The sequence below is a fragment of the Trichechus manatus genome, unplaced genomic scaffold (genome assembly GCF_000243295.1).
Source record: "Trichechus manatus latirostris isolate Lorelei unplaced genomic scaffold, TriManLat1.0 scaffold00015, whole genome shotgun sequence".
Taxonomy (NCBI): Eukaryota; Metazoa; Chordata; class Mammalia; order Sirenia; family Trichechidae; genus Trichechus; species Trichechus manatus.
The window spans coordinates 1,575,393-1,593,678 of NW_004443951.1; the positions used below are offsets into that span (position 1 = coordinate 1,575,393).

General features: G+C 38.0%; 2 protein-coding genes across 3 annotated transcripts in view; one reads left to right on the forward strand and one right to left on the reverse strand.

The window, feature by feature from the left end:
• Positions 1-18,286, forward strand: part of NDC1 (NDC1 transmembrane nucleoporin) — a 56,951-nt gene that overhangs the window by 34,347 nt on the left and 4,318 nt on the right. For both annotated transcript variants that reach the window (XM_004371715.2, XM_023727054.1), the window contains exons 15-17: positions 529-592; positions 1,328-1,428; positions 16,830-16,990. In XM_004371715.2, coding sequence (XP_004371772.2) covers positions 529-592; positions 1,328-1,428; positions 16,830-16,990 — 326 coding nt within the window. The remainder of the gene's footprint in view (positions 1-528; positions 593-1,327; positions 1,429-16,829; positions 16,991-18,286) is intronic.
• Positions 11,333-14,883, reverse strand: LOC111819647 (small integral membrane protein 10-like protein 2A). Its single transcript, XM_023726986.1, has 2 exons — positions 14,860-14,883; positions 11,333-12,459 (listed from the first exon to the last, which is right to left on the reverse strand). The coding sequence occupies exons 1-2, from the start codon at positions 14,881-14,883 to the stop codon at positions 12,208-12,210; spliced, it is 276 nt and encodes a 91-aa protein (XP_023582754.1). The 3' UTR covers positions 11,333-12,207.

Below are 18,286 nucleotides of genomic sequence, written 5' to 3' on the forward strand. Positions count from 1 at the left end.
ATATTGTATAAGAATTTATTTCAGATTTTAATTCTTGAGAGGCAGAATATGTAAATTTTTTGTTATAATCTACGTAGTTGATTAAATGAAATATATATATACATACGCACATGCACACCTACTCCTCACTTATCGACTGTCCCATTATCTGACATTTAGCATTTATGGCAATATTAAAAAATCTACTGTCTGAATGTTTTGCGCATGAATGATGTGTGTCTGGCAGTAACGAATGCCAGGGTGGGAGGTGAGAGTAATGCTGGCTATGATGGTTAAGGTTACGTGTCAACTTGGCTGGGCCATGATTCTCAGTGGTTTGGCAGTTATGTAATGATGTAATTTTGCAGTTACGCAATGATGTAGTCATCTTCCATTTTGTGATCTGATGCAATCATTTGTCATTTTGGCATAATGCCGATTTTTGCATAATGACCTGGTCTTTGGAACCTAACCATGTCAATAAGTGATGAGTGTGTATGTGTGTGTTTGTGTATAAATAGAGTTTTTAATGTTTTGTTTTATTTGTAGCACCCAGAGGCCTCCATTCAGGCTGTTTTTTCAGACGCCCAAATGCATATTTGGGCATTAGAAGGTAAGTAGTCTCATTGAACTGTAAATATGATTTTAATTATAGTTAAACATTGAAGTAAATATAAGAAAGATCAGTTTCGGACTTTGATCTCGATCTGAATTTTCAGATACATTTTTATATCTTTGTTTTTATCAGCTCTTTTTTTCAGATATTTAGTTTGTACTTTAATTTGGGCAGAAATTTTTATTGTATATAAGCAGAGAAACTGCGCCTGAGATTCTTCTATATTTTTTTCTATTTCAAAAAAAAGCAATGAATAAATTGTTTTTAACTGCCAACTTTTGTTAAACATGAGCTGCTGCTTTTCATCTTATAGACACTGCCTTCTCAGTGCTTAAATGGTATTTCCTCAGAGAGGCCTTTCCGGACCACCCTGTGAATGTATTCTCTTCACCACCTTCACTGTACTCCCTTACCGTGCTTTATTTTGTTTCCTAGCACTTATCGCTATCCAACACAATGTTTTTCCTTTTTTAAAATACTTCCTCTACTAGAATGTAAAGCAGAGACTTTATTCACGACCAATGACGTTGAGCACCTTTTCAGTGCCCGTTCAGATATTTTACGCATTTTTATATTGCATTGCCCCCACTTTTTTTTCTTTTTTTTTTAATAGGAGTTCTTTATATATTCAGCATATCAACCCTTTGTTAATTAGATGTATTGGAAATAGATTTGCCTAATATTGATTCATGTTTAACTTGTGTGTTTGTTTCGTTTTCTTTTTCCCTTGAGGTCTGTCTCACTTAGTAGCAGCATCATATACAGAAGATAGATTTGGAGTTGTCCAAACTACACTACCAGCTATTCTTAATAGTTTGCTGACACTGCAAGAGGTGAGCAGTCTGTAGGTTAGGTGGGGGTAGAGGTTTGCCCCTGTTCTAAAGTTTGTTTGTTTCTTTTTTTTTTTAATTGTGCTTTAAGTGAAAGTTTACAATTCAAGTTAGTTTCTCATACAAAAATTTATACACACATTGTTATGTGATCCTAGTTGCTCTCCCTATACTGTGACAGCACACTCTTCTTTTCTACCCCAGATTTCCCGTGTCCATTCAACCAGCTCCTGACCCTCTCTGCCTTCTTATCTGGCCTCCAGACAGGAGCTGCCCATTTAGTCTCGCGTATCTACTTGAGCTAAAAAGCACACTCTTCACGAGTATCATTTTATGTCCCAAAGTCCAGTCTAATCTTTGTCTGAAGAGTTGGCTTCGGGAATGGTTTTAGTTTTGGACTAACAGAGAGTCTGGGGGCCATGTCTTCTGGGGTCCCTCCAGTCTCAGTCAAACCATTAAGTCTGGTCTTTTTACTAGAATTTGAGTTCTGCACCCCACTTTTCTCTTGCTCCGTCAGGGACTGTCTTTGTTGTGTTCCCTGTCAGGGCGGTCTTTGGTGGTAGCCAGGCACCATCCAGTTCTTCTAGTCTCAGGCTGATGGAGTCTCTGGTTTATACAGCCCTTTCTGTCTCTTGGGCTGGTATTTTCCTTGTGTCTTTGGTGTTCTTCATTCTCCTTTGCTCCAATTGGGTTGGGACCAATTAATGCATCTTGGATGGCTGCTCAGTATCTTTTAAGACCCCAGATGCCACACATCAAAGTGGGATGCAGGACGTTATCTTAATAAACTTTGTTGTACCAGTTGACCTAGATGTCTCCTGAAACCATGGTCCCTAGACCCCCGCCCAAGCCTCTCTGTTCCTTGAAGTGTTTGATTGTATTCAGGAAACTTCTTAGCTTTTGGTTTAGTCCGGGTGTGCTGACTTTCCCTGTATTGTGTGTTGTCCTCCCCTTCACCTAAGATAATTCTTATCTACTATCTAGTTAGTGAATACCCCTCTCCCTCACTCCCTACCCTCATAACCATCAAAGAATATTTTCTTCTGTGTTTAAACGTTTCTTGAGTCCTTACAATAGTGGTCTTAAACAATATTTGTCCTTTTCGACTGACTAAATTCAGCATAATGCCTTCCAGATTCCTCTATGTTATAAGATGTTTCATGGATTCATCGTTGTTCTTTATTGTTGTGTAATATTCCATTGTGTGAATATACCATAATTTGTTTATCCATTTGTCCATTGATGGGCACCTAGGTTGTTTCCATCTTTTTGCTATCATGAACAGTGCTGCAGTGAATGTGGGTGTGCATATATCTATTCGTGTGATGGCTCTTATTTCTCTAGGATATATTCCAAGGAGTAGGATAGCTGGATCATATGGTACTTTATTTCTAGCTTTTTAAGGAAGCACCAAATGGATTTCCAAAGTGGTTGTACCATTATACATTCCCACCAACAGTATATAAGTGTTCCAGTCTCTCCACAACCTCTCCAACATTTATTATTTTGTGTTTTTTGGATTAATGCTAGCCTTGCTGGGGTGAGATGGTATCTCATTGTAGTTTTGATTTGCATTTCTCTAATGGCTAATGATCTTGAGCATTTCCTCATGTGTCTTCTAGCTGCCTGAATGTTTTCTTTGGCCAAGTGTCTGTTCATATCCTTTGTCCATTTTTTAATTGGGTTGTCTTTTTGTTGTTGAGGTTTTACAGTATCTCGTAGATTTTAGAGAGTAGACGCTGATCGGATTTGTTGTAGCCAAAATTTTTTTCCCAGTCTGTAGGTTGTCTTTTGACTCTTTTGGTGAAGTCTTTTGATGAGCATGAGTGTTTGATTTTTAGGAGCTCCTAGTTATTTAGTTTCTCTTCTGGTGTTTGTGCATTGTTACTTATGGTTCATATTGTGTTTATGTCATGTATTAGGGCTCCTAGCGTTGTCCCTATTTTTTCTTCATGATCTTCATCATTTTTGATTTTCTATTTAAGTCTTTAATCCATTTTGAGTCATTTTTTGTGCATGGTGTGAGATGTGGGTCTTTATTTCCTGAGGAGTGGATTCCGACTCATGACAGCACTATGTTTATGTAGAGTAAAACTGCTCCTTAGGATTTTCGAGGTTGTGGCCTTTTAGAAGCAGAGTGCCAGGCCTGCCTTCCTAGGTGCTTCTCTGTGGGTTTGAACCACCAACCTTTTGGCAAGCAGTCCAGTACTTAACTGTTTACACCACCCAGGGACTCCTATGTCCACATAGATAGTTTTATTATTTGTACTCTTCTCTCAACTACCTTTCTCTAAAGATATAATTTCCTAGTATTTCCCCATAGCTTCTAATCTTTGGCTTGCCTAACTACACAAGGGGTAACTCTGATTTGGTGATGTTTTTGGTGCTCATATCATAGATTGTTTTTTTTATCACTCTGGCTGTGTATATAAAATAACAGTAATAAAAATAACTCCTCGTCTTTGTACAGTGCTTTATAGTCTTCAGAGTGATGTTGTATCATTATTTAATCCTCGTAGCTATCTTGTAAGGTAAGCAAGATGGAGATATCATAGCTCTGTTTTAAAGGTGAGGTAGGCTTAGAAGTACAGTGACCTACCTCAGGTCTCAGGAGTCTCGTAGGAGGCAGAGCTGTGACTTGAACCCACTCCGATTGCAGGCTTTTAACAGTGTAGCAGTCCTCAAAAAAATCTACAGATCTACATCCTTTATTCTTTCTGAACTTTTCTACCATCTGGTCTTTTTTTTCCTCCCCACGTAGGGCTTGCTCTTCAGAGTGCCCTTAGATCCTTGGCTTTCAAACTTTTTGGACCGTGATCTGCAGTTGTTGTTAGGTGCCATCAAGTTGGTTCCGACTCATAGCTACTATGTACAACAGAATGAAACACTGCTTGGTCCTGCACCATCCTCAAAATCCTTGTTATGCTTGAGCCCATTGTTGCAGCCACTGTGTCAGTCTATCTTGTTGAGGGTCTTCCTCTTTTTAGCTGAACCTCTCCCTTACCAAGCGTGCTGTCCTTCTCCAGGGACTGGTCCCTCCTGATAACATGTCCAAAGCACATGAGATGAAGTCTTGCCATCCTCGCTTTCAAGGAGCATTCTAGGTGTACTTCTTCCAGTACAGACTTGTTTCTTCTTCTGGCAGTCCATGGTATAATATTCTTCGCCAGCACCATAATTGAAAGACGTCAATTCTTCTTCAGTCTTCCTTATTAATTGTCCAGCTTTCGCATGCATACGAGGTGATTGAAAACATCCTGGCTTGAGTCAAGTACACGTTAGTCCTTAAAGTGACATGTTTGCTTTTCAACACTTTAAAGAGGTCTTTTGCAGCATGTTTGCCCAGTGCAATATGTCGTTTAATTTCTTGACTCTTGCTTCCATCTTGGGCATTGATTGTGGATCCAAGTACAATGAAATCCTTAATAACTTCAGTCTTTTCTCTGTCATGATGTTGAATACTGGTCCAGTTGTAAAGATTTTTGGTTGTTTTTTGTTGCGGTGTAATCCATACTGAAGGCTGTAGTCTTTGATCTTCATCAGTAAGTGCGTCAAGTGCTCTTCACTTTCAGCAAGCAAGGTTGTGTCATCTGCATATTGCAGGCTGTTAATGAGTCTTCCTCCAATCCTGATCTGCATTGTTCTTCATATACTCCAGCTTCTCGCATTATTTGCTCAGCATACAGGTTGAACAAAGATGGTGAAAGGATACAACCCAACGCGCACCTGTCCTGATTTTAAACCATGCAGTATCCGCTTGTTCTGTTTGAACAACTGCCTCTTAGTCTATGTACAGGTTCCACATGAGCACAATTAAGGGTTCTGGAATTCCCATTCCTTGCAGTGTTATCCATAATTTGTTATGATCTACACAGTCGAATCCACACAAAATGCTTGCTTGGTCAGTAAAACACAGGTAAACATCTTCTGATATGCTCTTTCAGTCAGCATCCATCTGACATCAGCAACGGTACCCCTTGTTTCACATCTTCTTCTGAATCCAGGTGAATTTTTGTCAGTTCCGTGTCAATGTACTGCTGCAACTTTTTGAATTATGTTCGGCAAAATTTTACTTTCGTGTGATACTACTGATGTTCTTCAATAATTTCCACATTCTGTTGGATCACCTTTCTTTGGAATGGGCACAGATATTTCTCTTCTAGTCAGTTGGCCAGGTAGCTGTCCTCCAAATTGCTTGGCCTAGACAAGTGAGCACCTACAGCGCTGCATCTGTTGGTTGAAACATCTCGATTGTTTTTCCATCAATTCCTGGAGCCGTGTTTTTCGGCAGTGCCTTCGGTGGAGCTTGGACTTCCTCCTTCGCTACCATAGGTTCTTGATCATATACTGCCTCCTGAAATGGTTGATCATCGACCAGTTCTTTTTGGCACAGTGATTCTGTATTCCTTCAATTGTCTTTTGATGCTTCTGTGTCATTCAATATTTTGCCCATAGAATCCTTCAAAATCGAAACTTGAGGCTTGAATTTTTTCTTGCAGCTTGAGAAATGCCAAGCGTGTTCTTCTTTTTTGTTTTTCTAACTCTAGATCTTTGCATACTTCATTATAATACTTTGTCTTCTCAAGCTGCCCTTTAAAAATCTTCTGTTCTACTCTTTTACTGCATCATTTCTTCATTTGCTTTAGCTACTCTACGTTCAAGAGCAAGTTTCAGAGTCTCTTCTGACATCCACTTTGGTCTTTTCTTTCTTCCTTGTCTGTTGAAAGACCTTTTTCTTTCTTCATGTATGATGTCCTTGATGTCATGCCCCAACTTACCTGGTCTTCAGTAATTAGTGTTCAATGCGTCAAATCTTTTCTTGAAATGTTCTCCAAATTCATGTGGGATATACTCAAGGTAGTATTTTGGCTCTTGTGGACTTGTTTTAATTTTCTTCAACCTCACCTTGAACTTGCATATGAGCAATTGATGTTCTATTCTGTAGTCAGCTCCTGGCCTTGTTCTGACTGATAATATTGAGCTTTTTCATCGTCTCTTTCCACAGATGTAGTCGATTTGATTCCCTGTGTTTTCCATCTGGTGAGGTGCTCGTGTATAGTCGCTGTTTATGTTGTTGAAAAAAAAGGTATTTGCAATGAATAAGTTGTTGGCCTTGCAAAATTCTATCATATGTTGTCATTTCTATTACCAAGGCCATATTCCAACTACCAATCCTTCATTTTTGTTTCCAGCTTTCACATTGCTATCACCAGTGATTATCAATGCATCTTGATAACACGTTTGATCAGTTTCAGACTGCAGAAGTTGGTAAAGATCTTTAATTTCTTCATATTTGACATTAGTGATTGGTGTGTAAATTTGAATAATAGTTGGATTAACTAGTCTTCTTTGTAGGTTTATGGATATTATCCTATCCTGTTGTACTTCAGGATAGATCTTGAAGTATTCTTTTTGACATTGAATGTGATGATATTCCTCTTTAATTTGTTATTCCTGGCATAGTAGCCCATATGATTATCTGGTTCAGAATGGCCAGTACCAGTTCATTTCAGCTTACTAATGCCTAGGATATCGATCTTTATGCTTTCCATTTCTTTTTTTGACAACTTCCAATTTTCCTAGAGTCATACTTCGTACATTCCACATTCTTATTATTAATGGATGTTTGCAGCTTTTCCTTCTCATTTTGAGTCATGCCACATCAGCAAAGGAAGGTCCTGAAAGCTTGACTCCATCCATGTCATTAAAGTTGACTACTTTGAGGAGGCAACTCTTCCCTAGTTGTATTTTGAGTGCCTTGCAACCTGAGGGGCAATCTTCTGGCCTTATATCAGGCAGTGTTCCACTGCTATTCATAAGGTTTTTACTGGCCGATTTTTTCAGAAGTAGACTACCAGCTCCTTTTTCCTAGTCTGTCTTAGTCTGGAAGCTCTGCCGAAACCTGTCCACCATGGGTGACCCTGCTGGTATTTGAAATACCAGTGGCATAGGTTCCAGCATCATAGCAACAGGAAAGACACCAAAGTAGGACAAACTGACAGACACGTGGTGATAAATACATTTTACATTAGATTCAGAATATGCATATGTGAGTATGTATAAGTAAGAGAAACAAAAGATTCTTAGAACAGTATGTACTTTTCCTGTGTGCATTGCATTCTAATATGTTCCCTATTTCATTAAAAAGTAATGCTGCTTGAGACTCTCTAGATTGATGTCACAAAAACCACACTGCCATAGAGGTTTTCTGTACACCAAAATTACTTTGTTCTCATCTTCCCCACCATCAGAATTCCTAGTTCTTCTTAGTACTGCACCATAGTTGGTTATAGCTGAGTATTAGAAGGAAAGCAACCTGTTTATTTGATTATAGTCATTATTATAGTCATTATTATTACAGCTATGTCAAAAGGTCTGGCCCTGTTTACTTTGAAACAGAGGAGTTGGAATGGAAGGCCAGGGTAGAAAGGGGCAAAGAAGTCTCTTTTTGAGAATGGGGAAAGGTAAAAAGAACAAAGACCAGGGGCAGTAACTTGGCACTTAACTTCCCAGTATTACCCCAGCCCCCCTTGGGTGAAGCTTGTGGCATGCATTCTCCCCTAAGTCACATTGCTGTCAGCCTTTTGGTCGTATCCTGCAGTCATCAAACTTTACAAACTGCCTCACAATCTTTCTTTTTCACCTCCATATCCTGAGATTGATTATAATGAGTAATTCAGTGTCCACGTGGATCATCTGTCCCATACTTTGCCTCACAGTTCTTTGACTTCTTCCACTTCACTACTTGCTTGTATACTCTTCAGTCTGAAAGCCCACCCTCACCCCTGGGTCTCATTATCACTTGAATTGCTCTACCTCTGAAGCCTGAAATTCCAGAGTTCCACCCTCTAAGTCAGAGTCCTTACTTACCCTTTTTTTGTGTCAAGCCAACCCACTGACGTCAAGTTGATTGGTTAAGAGCTAAGGCTGCTAACCAAGAGGTCTGCAGTTCGAATCCACCAGGCGCTCCTTGAAAATTCTGTGGGGCAGTTCTACTCTGTCCTACAGGGTTGCTATGAGTTTTTATGTCAAGGATCCCTTTTTTCAGTTTGGGAAGCCCATGAACCCTCTCAGAGTAATGTTCTTAAATGCATAAATTAAATAACATTAAATAACAAGATCCAGTGGTGAGTTTAATAATGATCATCATTTTGAAGTAGTGATTAGCATGAATGGTATTTCAAGATACCTGCAACAAGAGTAATGTGATATGAAAATATTGGTGATTTCTGTTGAGAAAGCCACAGGAACTGCTAATGCTGCTGTAAATTACTGCCAATGTTCATAATGGAAGGAAATGTTAAATTTTAATCAGAGATTAGTGAAGATAAACATGTAATTTTTATCCCAAAGCTCATGGACCCTGCTGTAAGAACCCTTGTTACAAGCACAGCCCGGTCATGCCCTTGCTTCCGTGCACTTTCTTTGACCTTGCCAATATTTTTTTCCCCCACGTTCTTTGTCTTTCAGCTCTTTCCTGGCCTACATGTATCTCTTTCCCTACCAGCTTAGACCTTATAATCTGTCACTTCAACCACTTTCTTATAAATGTCTTCTATCCCCTTGTCTCCATGTCCTTTAACTGAACCCATATGGCAAAACCCCAAGGTATCAATCTCCTATCCATCACCCATCCATTCTTTTTTTCCTATCCTTCTTGCCTCGCCCTTACTTCAGGCCCTTAGCATTCCTTTCCTGGGTTATTCCAGTGGCCTTTTGTTCCTAGTAACTCTTAACATGGACATCCTTCATGTTCTGACTGTGTAAGTACTCTGCTGTTCTTCCCATGAGCCCTGTGCTCTAGTAACCACCGTGAACTATTCATTTTCCCCCAAATATTGCTTGTTTTCTTAATCTTCTCTAATTTTGTACATGATGCCTTTTTGTTCTATGCCCAGAACATATTTTTCTTCGTTTTGGTCTTGCTGCTCTGTAATCCCCATTTCAGCACTCATTAAATGTTTATTGGATGGCTGCTGGATTGCTTCATGACTGACTCAGTGGGTGAAGGCTTCTTTCCAGGGCTTGAACTGAGTGATAATCCTGATGCAATGGGTTGATTGCAATGAACCCAAACCACCCATCCATGTTAAGAGGCGGGGATGGGATATGACCTATAAAAGCTGTTACATGTTTTTGGTTTTATGTTCGATCTAGAGGGTAAGTTCTGTGTATCTCTGTAATGTAAGGCAAGTTGTACAATATGGTTTTTTGGGTGTTACTAAGAAACAATTCTGTGGAACTGTTCTGTTCTTTTGTTTTGCTTTTCAGTATCAATAACATCAGCCATATCACTGAATCAGTAAAGGCAAAATGTGAAAGGAAAGGGGAGCCTTTCACTCTTCAGAGCGTTCAGAGGGTGAGAGGAGTGGAGTGATGGATAAGCTAGAGCAGTGGTTCCCACAGTGGGCCAAGCCATCTTGGAGAGATCACAGTTCTTACAGTGGGTTCAGGAATCCACACACACATTGCTGTTATCTGAATAATTAATGTGTGTCTGACGTAATTCGCAGCTATTTTTCAGAGGGTTCTAAATGCTGTTTTGGTTAATTAAACACAAATTCACTTTAAAGCATTACTGAGTTAATGTTAGTTTTTTGTTATTAGAGAACAACTACTATCCTTTGGCAGTTCACAGTATATCTTTTGTCCTTAAAAAGGGTCCATATATATAAAAGGTTAGTGACCAAAATGGTAGAGTATTTTTAAAATTTTAGAATACTTTCTTTTCTTTGAAAAAGATCTAAGTCAGCTTTATGTAAGTGCTAATATATTTTTGCCTCATTTATCTGAAGGTCAAATTCTGAACTCCTTGGAGTGTTGAAATTGACTTTTATGCTATTCACAGATCTAGTCATCCAGTAAATATTTAGTTGTCAAGCAGTTACCACATGCTAGGCTGTGGATGGAAAAAGATAGACATCGTTCCTGTCCTCCAGGAACTTACAGACTATAAAACATACAAATATTATCTACAATCGGAATAAGGGCCACCATGTACAGAAATGCAGGATGACAAGAGAACATGTAACAGGTGGACCTAAACTAGACTATTCAGGTCCTAGCCCATTTTAAAAATAGGATTGTTTTGGTTTTTTTCAAGTTACTCTTTTGTGTGTGTATGGTAAAATATATATAGCAAAAAGTTGGCAATTTTAAGTCATTCATTTTTAACTTAAATTTATTTAAAAGGAAATTTTATATTAATATTGTAAAAGGAAAACTAGTTTGACTTGCTGTAAATAGGAAACAGGTCTATAGTCCCTTATCTTAAACTCTGGGATCTATTTCAGAATTTAGATTTTTTTGGATTTTAAAAATGTAATATAGTATACATATCATCTGTTACATAACCCTCCTACTGGTATCTGAGGTAGAATTGCCTTAACCAAATACACTAATATTTTTCTCCAGTGTAATATCTGAATGTTCATGTTAAGTGGGATAAAGAATATACATAGCCATGTGTCAGTTCAGGTCAGGTTTTACTGCCAGATAAGTTTAGGTCAGGTTAGATTTTTCCTCTAAAAGAGTTACAAAAATGTTTTGTTTTCAGGGCTTTTTGAATTCCAGAATTGAAGATAAGGCAATTAAAGTGAGAAAAGGCAATAATTTTGAGTTCCAGTTAGATACTATTGCTTGCTGAAGTACTTGAACCTAATACCTGCACATCCTTTGTTGTAAAGGGAGATTAGTGAGGATCAGAGAGGTGTTAAGGGCACATTAGCTCCAAACTGAAACTTTCTGTCTTGATTTAAGCCTTATTAGACTATTAGGGTCTGTTAGACCTAACTTATTTTCTTGAGCAGTTCTAACTATTTGTAAGGATTAATATTTTATAACTTTTATTCCTTTTTAGAGGCCTTTAAAAAATGCTAATAAAATTCATTTTCTTGCAATTACCCAGATAGGTCAGCTGGACCCTTTTTAAGTCTAAATTATATTATAGGATCTTAGTGATTTTACTTTTCCAGTATCTTGAAATAATTTGCTATTTGATCATCCTAGGAATTTTTATAATCAGGATTTGCTTTATTATGATTATTATGAATAGCAAAGTTGAATTCTGTGATTGGATTTTTTTAATCTATGACTTGCGTCTTGATCCACGTGCCAGTGTTCAACAGATTCCCTTTCTCACACTCCCAGCAACTGTTCAAAACCAGGCCACATCCAAGGTTGCTTCATATTTGAAGCATGCTTTTCTTGTCCAGTTTGAAATGTTTGTTTTTCCCTGTAGTTTCAGTTTGTTATTGTTTTTTCTTTGGGCTGTAGAAATGGATGCCTTCCACATCATGTTGTTAAATTTCCTCCAGCTTCTTAATCCTCTATTGCTTAGAATCCATTCCATTCCGTTTGAAGTGTACTCACTTTCTATTCTAATTTGGAAGATTTGCCTCCCATTTGAGCCATTCTTGTACAGTTTACCTTTCCTTAAGTTTTTACTTGCCTTTCTTTCCTTTTTAAAAAATGCATCCTGTGCCTTTTGTCATTTCCTAAAGTTTGTGTTGCTTTTGTCTTTTTAGGGATGCAATAACTTCTTAAATATTTCTGAGGATTTTCAGATTTTTAAATTCTTTTCTGTTCTGTGAATTATCTATTTCCTTGGGAGTCAAGTTTTCATTTTATCTGAGGCTTTTTTGCTGACATTGCATGCTTTCCGCAAAGGATGCTTTTTAGCTGCCCATTTAGACTGGCTTGCGCTGTGAGCTGGTGAGCTGTGGGGTGAAAGTCAGCCATCCTGCCAGGGGATCCCCAGATTCCACAGAGTTAGGAGTGACTCTAAATATGCACCTGCAGGCGCACATTGAGAATCATGGAGGCCACGAGGTAGAAGTAGGGGAAGTTTATGCGCAGTCGCAAGGCCAGGTCGAAGAAGGTGAGCAGCGCGCGAGTCAGCCACTTGAAGAAGGCACCATAGGAGCCGTGGATTGCCAGGGCTGCCGCTGATGCCGCCATAAGTCTAGAGTTGTCTCCCACACAGTGCCCAGAGTCCAGAGTCGCCAGCAGATCCGCGGACCCACCGACCAATCCCTAGAAATTATTTTATCATTACTTATCATTTATTCCTAATTATGGTTAAAAAAAGACCAGTAGGAAAACAGAAGAATGATGAAATCGTCTAACGTTTTTATATTATCTTTCAAGAAAAGGTATAAAAGACACACATCTTTGTATTTTTTTTTAAGCTTTCATTGAATACAGTTGATGAATCAGAATTTTTGTATTTTTTGCCCATAATGGTAAAGAGAAGAAAATTGCCAGTATGTTAAACAATTATTTAGACAAATTGGAAGACGAATGCAAAGAGACAGCTAACAACACACTCTAGAGCAGCTCTATCTAACAGAAATGTAATGCAGTTAACACGTTATTGTTGTCAGGTGCCGTCGAGTTGGTTCAGATTCATAGCAACCCTGTGTACAACAGAAGGAAACGCTGCCTGGTCCTGCGCCATCCCCACAGTCGTTGTTACACTTGAACTCATTGCAGCCTCTGTGTCAGTCTATCGCATTGAAGGTCTTCCTCTTTTTCGCTGACCCTCTACCAAGTAATCATCATACGTAACTTTAAATTTTCTAGTAGCCACATTAAAAAAAAAAAAGTGAATTTAATTGTAATAATATATTTTATTTAACCTATTGTTAGGTGCCATTGATTCGGTTCCAACTCATAGCGACCCTGTGTACAACTGAACAAAACACTGCTCAGCCCTGTGCCATCCCCCTCCCCATGCCCATTGTTTTAGCCACTCTGTCAGTCCATCTCGTTGAGGGTCTTCCTGTTTTTTTCACTGACCCTATACCAAGCATGATGTCCTTCTCCAGGGACGGATCCTTCCTGATAACATGTCCAAAGTATGTAAGCTGTAGTCTTGTCATCCTTGCTTCTAAGGAGCATTCTGGTTGTACTTCTTCCAAGAGAGATTTGTTCGTTCTTTGGCAGTCCATGGAATATTCAGTATTCTTTGCCAGCACCACAGTTCAAAGGCGTCAATTCTTCATCTTTCTTATTCATCGTCCAGCTTTTGCATGCATAGGAGGCGATTGAAAACACCATGGCTTGCATCAAGTACACCTTAGTCTTCAGGGTGACATCTTTGCTTTTTAACACTTTAAAGGGGTCTTTTGCAGCTGGTTTGCCCAATGCAATGCATCTTTTGATTTCTTGACTGCTGCTTCCATGGATGTTGATTGTGGCTCCAGTAAAATGAAATTGTTGACAACTTCAGTCTTTTCTCCATTTATCATGATGTTGCTTATTGGTCCAGTTGTGAGAATTTTTGTTTTCTTTATGTTGAGGTGTAATCCATACTGAAGGCTGTGGTCTGTGATCTTCATCAGTAAGTACTTCAAGTCCTCTTCACTTTCAGCAAGCAAGGTTGTGTCATCTGCATAACACAGGTTGTTAATGAGTCTTCCTCCAGTCCTGATGCCCTGCTGTTCTTCATACAGTCCACCTTCTTGGATTATTTGCCCAGCATACAGATTGAATAGGTATGGTGAAAGGATACAAACACCTTTCCTGATTTTGAACTACACGCTATCCCCTTGTTCTTTTAGAATGACTGCCTTTTGATCTATGTATAGGTTCCTCACGAGCACAATTAAGTGTTCTGGAATTCCTGTTTCTTCGCAATATTATCTATATTTAACTTAGTATATCTAAAATATTATTGTGTAATCAATTTAAAATTATTTATGAGATATTTTGCATTCCATTTTTCATACTACATCTTCAAAATATGGTATGTATTTTTCACTTACAGCATATCTCAATTCAGACCTGCCACATTTCAAGTGCTCAATAGCTACATATGGCTAATGGTTACCTTATTAGCACAACTCTAGACTAAAGATGATGGTGAAATTGATCATATAACAGAAATTTCAGGCTATGAATTTTCAGATGATAATATTCTAGGTTAATTTTCTCAAATTCAAGGATCAATAAGGGAAAGATGTATTTTTAAAGAGAAAAAGGAAATAATATGTGGTATTCTTATCAAGTAAGTCATTCAACAGGAAGGACTTCATCCTATAATTTATAATAAGCATGTGAATCATCCATTTAGCTAAAAGGACACATGACAGTATTCTTTCATTTTCTGTGATATTTGTGTACCAAAATTTATTCAATTCATAAGTGGATAAGTGCTGAAGGTAGTGTTTACAAGGTGATTAGAAGGAAATAGATGATGTTGAAATGAAAAAAGTCACTGAATTTATCATTTGAATGTTTGTTTATAAGCCTGCGGATGAAAATGTTTTACAGTTGTGGTACAAAGAAAATACAAAGAACCCAGGTATAATCTATCAGAATTTTCAAAAATATTGCATTTGATGATGCAAATGCAAGAGAGAACCAGAAGTAACGAATGATAAGCTAGAACCTACTAGAGATAGATTTTTTCAATTTGAAATCAGTACTTACAAGATGGATATGTTCTGGGTTCATGCTTGACAGCTGATGAGCAGCTAGTTTCATTCAAAGGACAGTGCCCATTTCGGGTGTATATAGCTTCAAAAACCTGGAAAATGAGTAAAAATTTGAGTTTGTTATGTTTCTTTTCTTATTTAAATTTCTATAAAATTGTGCTACATTATCCTGTTACTTTGTAAATTTTTCATAAAATGGCTTAAAACTAAACATTGTAAATGGTCCATTGGACCTAGGTAGTAAATGAGGTTGACTATTTTTCCTGGTATGCTGAGGATTAATCAGAAATGTTTCTAAGAAAATTGAAAAGGAAATAACTTTTCCACTATGATTCATTATTATTTATTAATGCGTAAATATTTCACTGAATACCACCTCCTATGCTGCGTAAAATTATCTCAAGTGTGTCTCAGTCTTGGGAAACACTCTTATAAATGGTTGAAAGAATAAGCAGTTGGATTTGAAGTTACCATGGCAGACTGAACACATGCATTAAATCTTGTTCCTTCCCCAAAACCCCGCTCAACTATGGTAAAGGAACTTTTAGAAAAGACATAAATCCATAAACAGGAGAGGAGACAACAGTAACAGATTTTCAAAGCTGGAAAACAGATGTTTGAGGTGACTGACTTAGCAAATCCCAGAGGCAAATCCCAAATTGGCAGTGAGAAAAGCACCAGGTACCTCTGGAACCAAGGGTGAAGGGACAGGTACAAAATAAAGAGGTTTAGGTGGGAGCTGTTTGAAAACCAGTTAGACCCCTGGATCCTCTGCCACTGGTAACTGCCCCTCCCCCACTCCAGCAGAAATCTGGAGGCTTATCCTCTAGAGAGGGTTGAACACAGGATCTCTGGACTGGGAGCATCCAGATACAGTTGTGAGTACTGTACTAAAAGCATGGGGATACTAAATGGTGAGCTCAAAAGCTCTGTTCCCCTCTTGGCTCCCAGGGGCTAGGCCTGCCAGACAGGACCCTGGAGACTCTTCTCTGGGAACTCTGACTGATCTAAGAAGAAAGATCTAAATTGACTAAGTTGGGTGTTCCTCCTGAAATGCCCATGCAGATCACCTGTGGTGAAGCCTGTTGTCAATAATCTCCAACCGTGCACTCAGAGCTTTCTAGGGAGGCCCCACTCTTAGTCATGAGCCAAGGATCACCAGCTTTCTGATGAAAATCTCTAATGCAGAAGGTGAAGATCAAAAGAAGCAAAGAGGAAAAGCAGCTTGGAGGAAACAACAAAACAGAGCAGAGCAGCTATCATAATCCTCAGAAATAAGAGGATACTGTGATTTTGAAACAAAAATAGGATGCTAAGATCAAAAGGAACACGCAGATGACATAAAAGAGCCCTTGAAATTAAAAGCATGATGGCAGAAATCATTTTAATTTTTTTTTAGTTCTTACGGTGTTTACATTCATAACTAAATAATATGCTTAGACTGTGATTTCTTGATTGACACTTTAGATGTTATCTTACCATAAAAGATTAACATGTATTTCTTTATCTTCACTTCTCTCTTCTCTCAATAGTTATATCACTTGTAAAATTCATTATTTACTTTTACCCTGTAAAAGATATATTTAAATCTCTATTTCTTGTTCTGTCAGCTATAAGTAGGATAATTTTCACTTGTCAGTGCTCATTCTCTCCCAACCTACTCCTGCTCACAGATGTTTTATCATCTAGAATCAAAAAGGAAGATACACTAGTTTGGTAAATAACTTTATTTACAAGGTTGTTGAATTACAGCCTTTTTTTAGAGGGCAGGTCTGGGTCCCGGTAACTGCTGAAGTAGCTGAACCTCTCTCCTACATTATTTGTCAAATCTTTTTGATTGTGACCCACAATAAGAAATATATTTTACTATGTGCCTGCTTACATATATATATATAAAATCTTAATCCTTTGGACTAAATTGGCTTCTTGATAATCTGAACTAATGTGTTTTCTTTCTTGGTCTAGGCAGTTGACAAGTACTTCAAGCTTCCTCATGTTTCAAGTAAACCACCTCGGATTTCAGGAAGCCTTGTGGACACTTCTTATAAAACATTAAGATTTGCATTTAGAGCATCACTAAAAACTGCCATCTATCGAATAACTACTACTTTTGGTGAACATCTGAAGTAAGTTTACCTCTTTTGATCTATGACAGTAGTCCACTTTCAGGAGTTCCCCTTGAAATAGGTGTGAGAATTATAAAGGCTGTCATGTTGAAAGTGTTTTTTGGGGGTCTTTATGATTCGTACAGTGAATTAACAGCTTGGATTTAGACATAATATTTATATTTTAAAATTTGGCCTATCATATAAGCTTTGGGACTTTCTTTTCAGATGGACAAAAGAGAGGATAGAAAGTTTTGAAAGCAGCAAATATATATATATATATATCTTTAAGAAAGAAAAAGGGGATGGGGAGGGAGTACCTTTCCAGAAAAACATATTAAAAATAATTCTGTTATTACATCTTGGTTAGCAAACTAAGGCTTGGGGTGAGCAGAGTATCCCATAAATGAGTCCTTGATGCTTTGTGAATCATGCTGGAAAAACATTGACAGATCACAACACCTTTAGAAACAGCCAGAGAGAAAACCACAGATGCCAAACCTGTTTATATTTAGTTTTATTGATGTTTCCTGCTTTTCCTAGCTAGGCAGGATGAGGGAAACTAGTTTATTAACTAATGTTTATCTTAATTATAATTGAGCTTTAGATGAGAGAGTGCTCTCTTTTTTCTGTATGCAATCAGTGTACAGTTTAGAGCTTCTTCATACCACCTGCTTTGAGAAACAGTTGCGTAGATGTACTACAGAAGAGCTGTGGATGATCCTCTGTCCTTAAGAGGTTTATGAGCTTGCTTAAAAACAAACACACAAACCTACTATTTATTGAGTGCCTTCTGGACATGCACTGGCCTATATCTTAGCCATGTATGGCTATTTAAATTTAAATTAATTAAAGTTAAATAAGATGAAAAATTCATTTTTGTCAGTCATGCTAGCTGCATTTCAAGCACTCAGTAGCTGCATGTGGCTAGTGGCTAACGTATTGAACAGCACAGATAGAGTACATTTCCAATATAGCTGAAGTTCTATTGGACAGTGTTGTTCTAGACAATAAGCTTAGCACTTTATATATGTTTTTCATTTATACTTTTCAAATAGCCTGTGAGGTGTAGAAATGATCATAATTGTACCTGTGTGGAAACTGAGGCTCAAAGAGGTTAAGAAGTTGCCTAATAGCACAGTCTAGTGAGTGATAGAACATAAACTTGAAATTGGGTCTTTCTTGCTCTTAAAAAGCCACCTTCTTTTCTTCTACAACACTAGACTGCCTTTAAGATGTAAAATGGCACCCAGGGTACTCTCAAAAAATACTCATTGATGAATTTAGAGTATGGAATAGATGTTATATTGATGATAG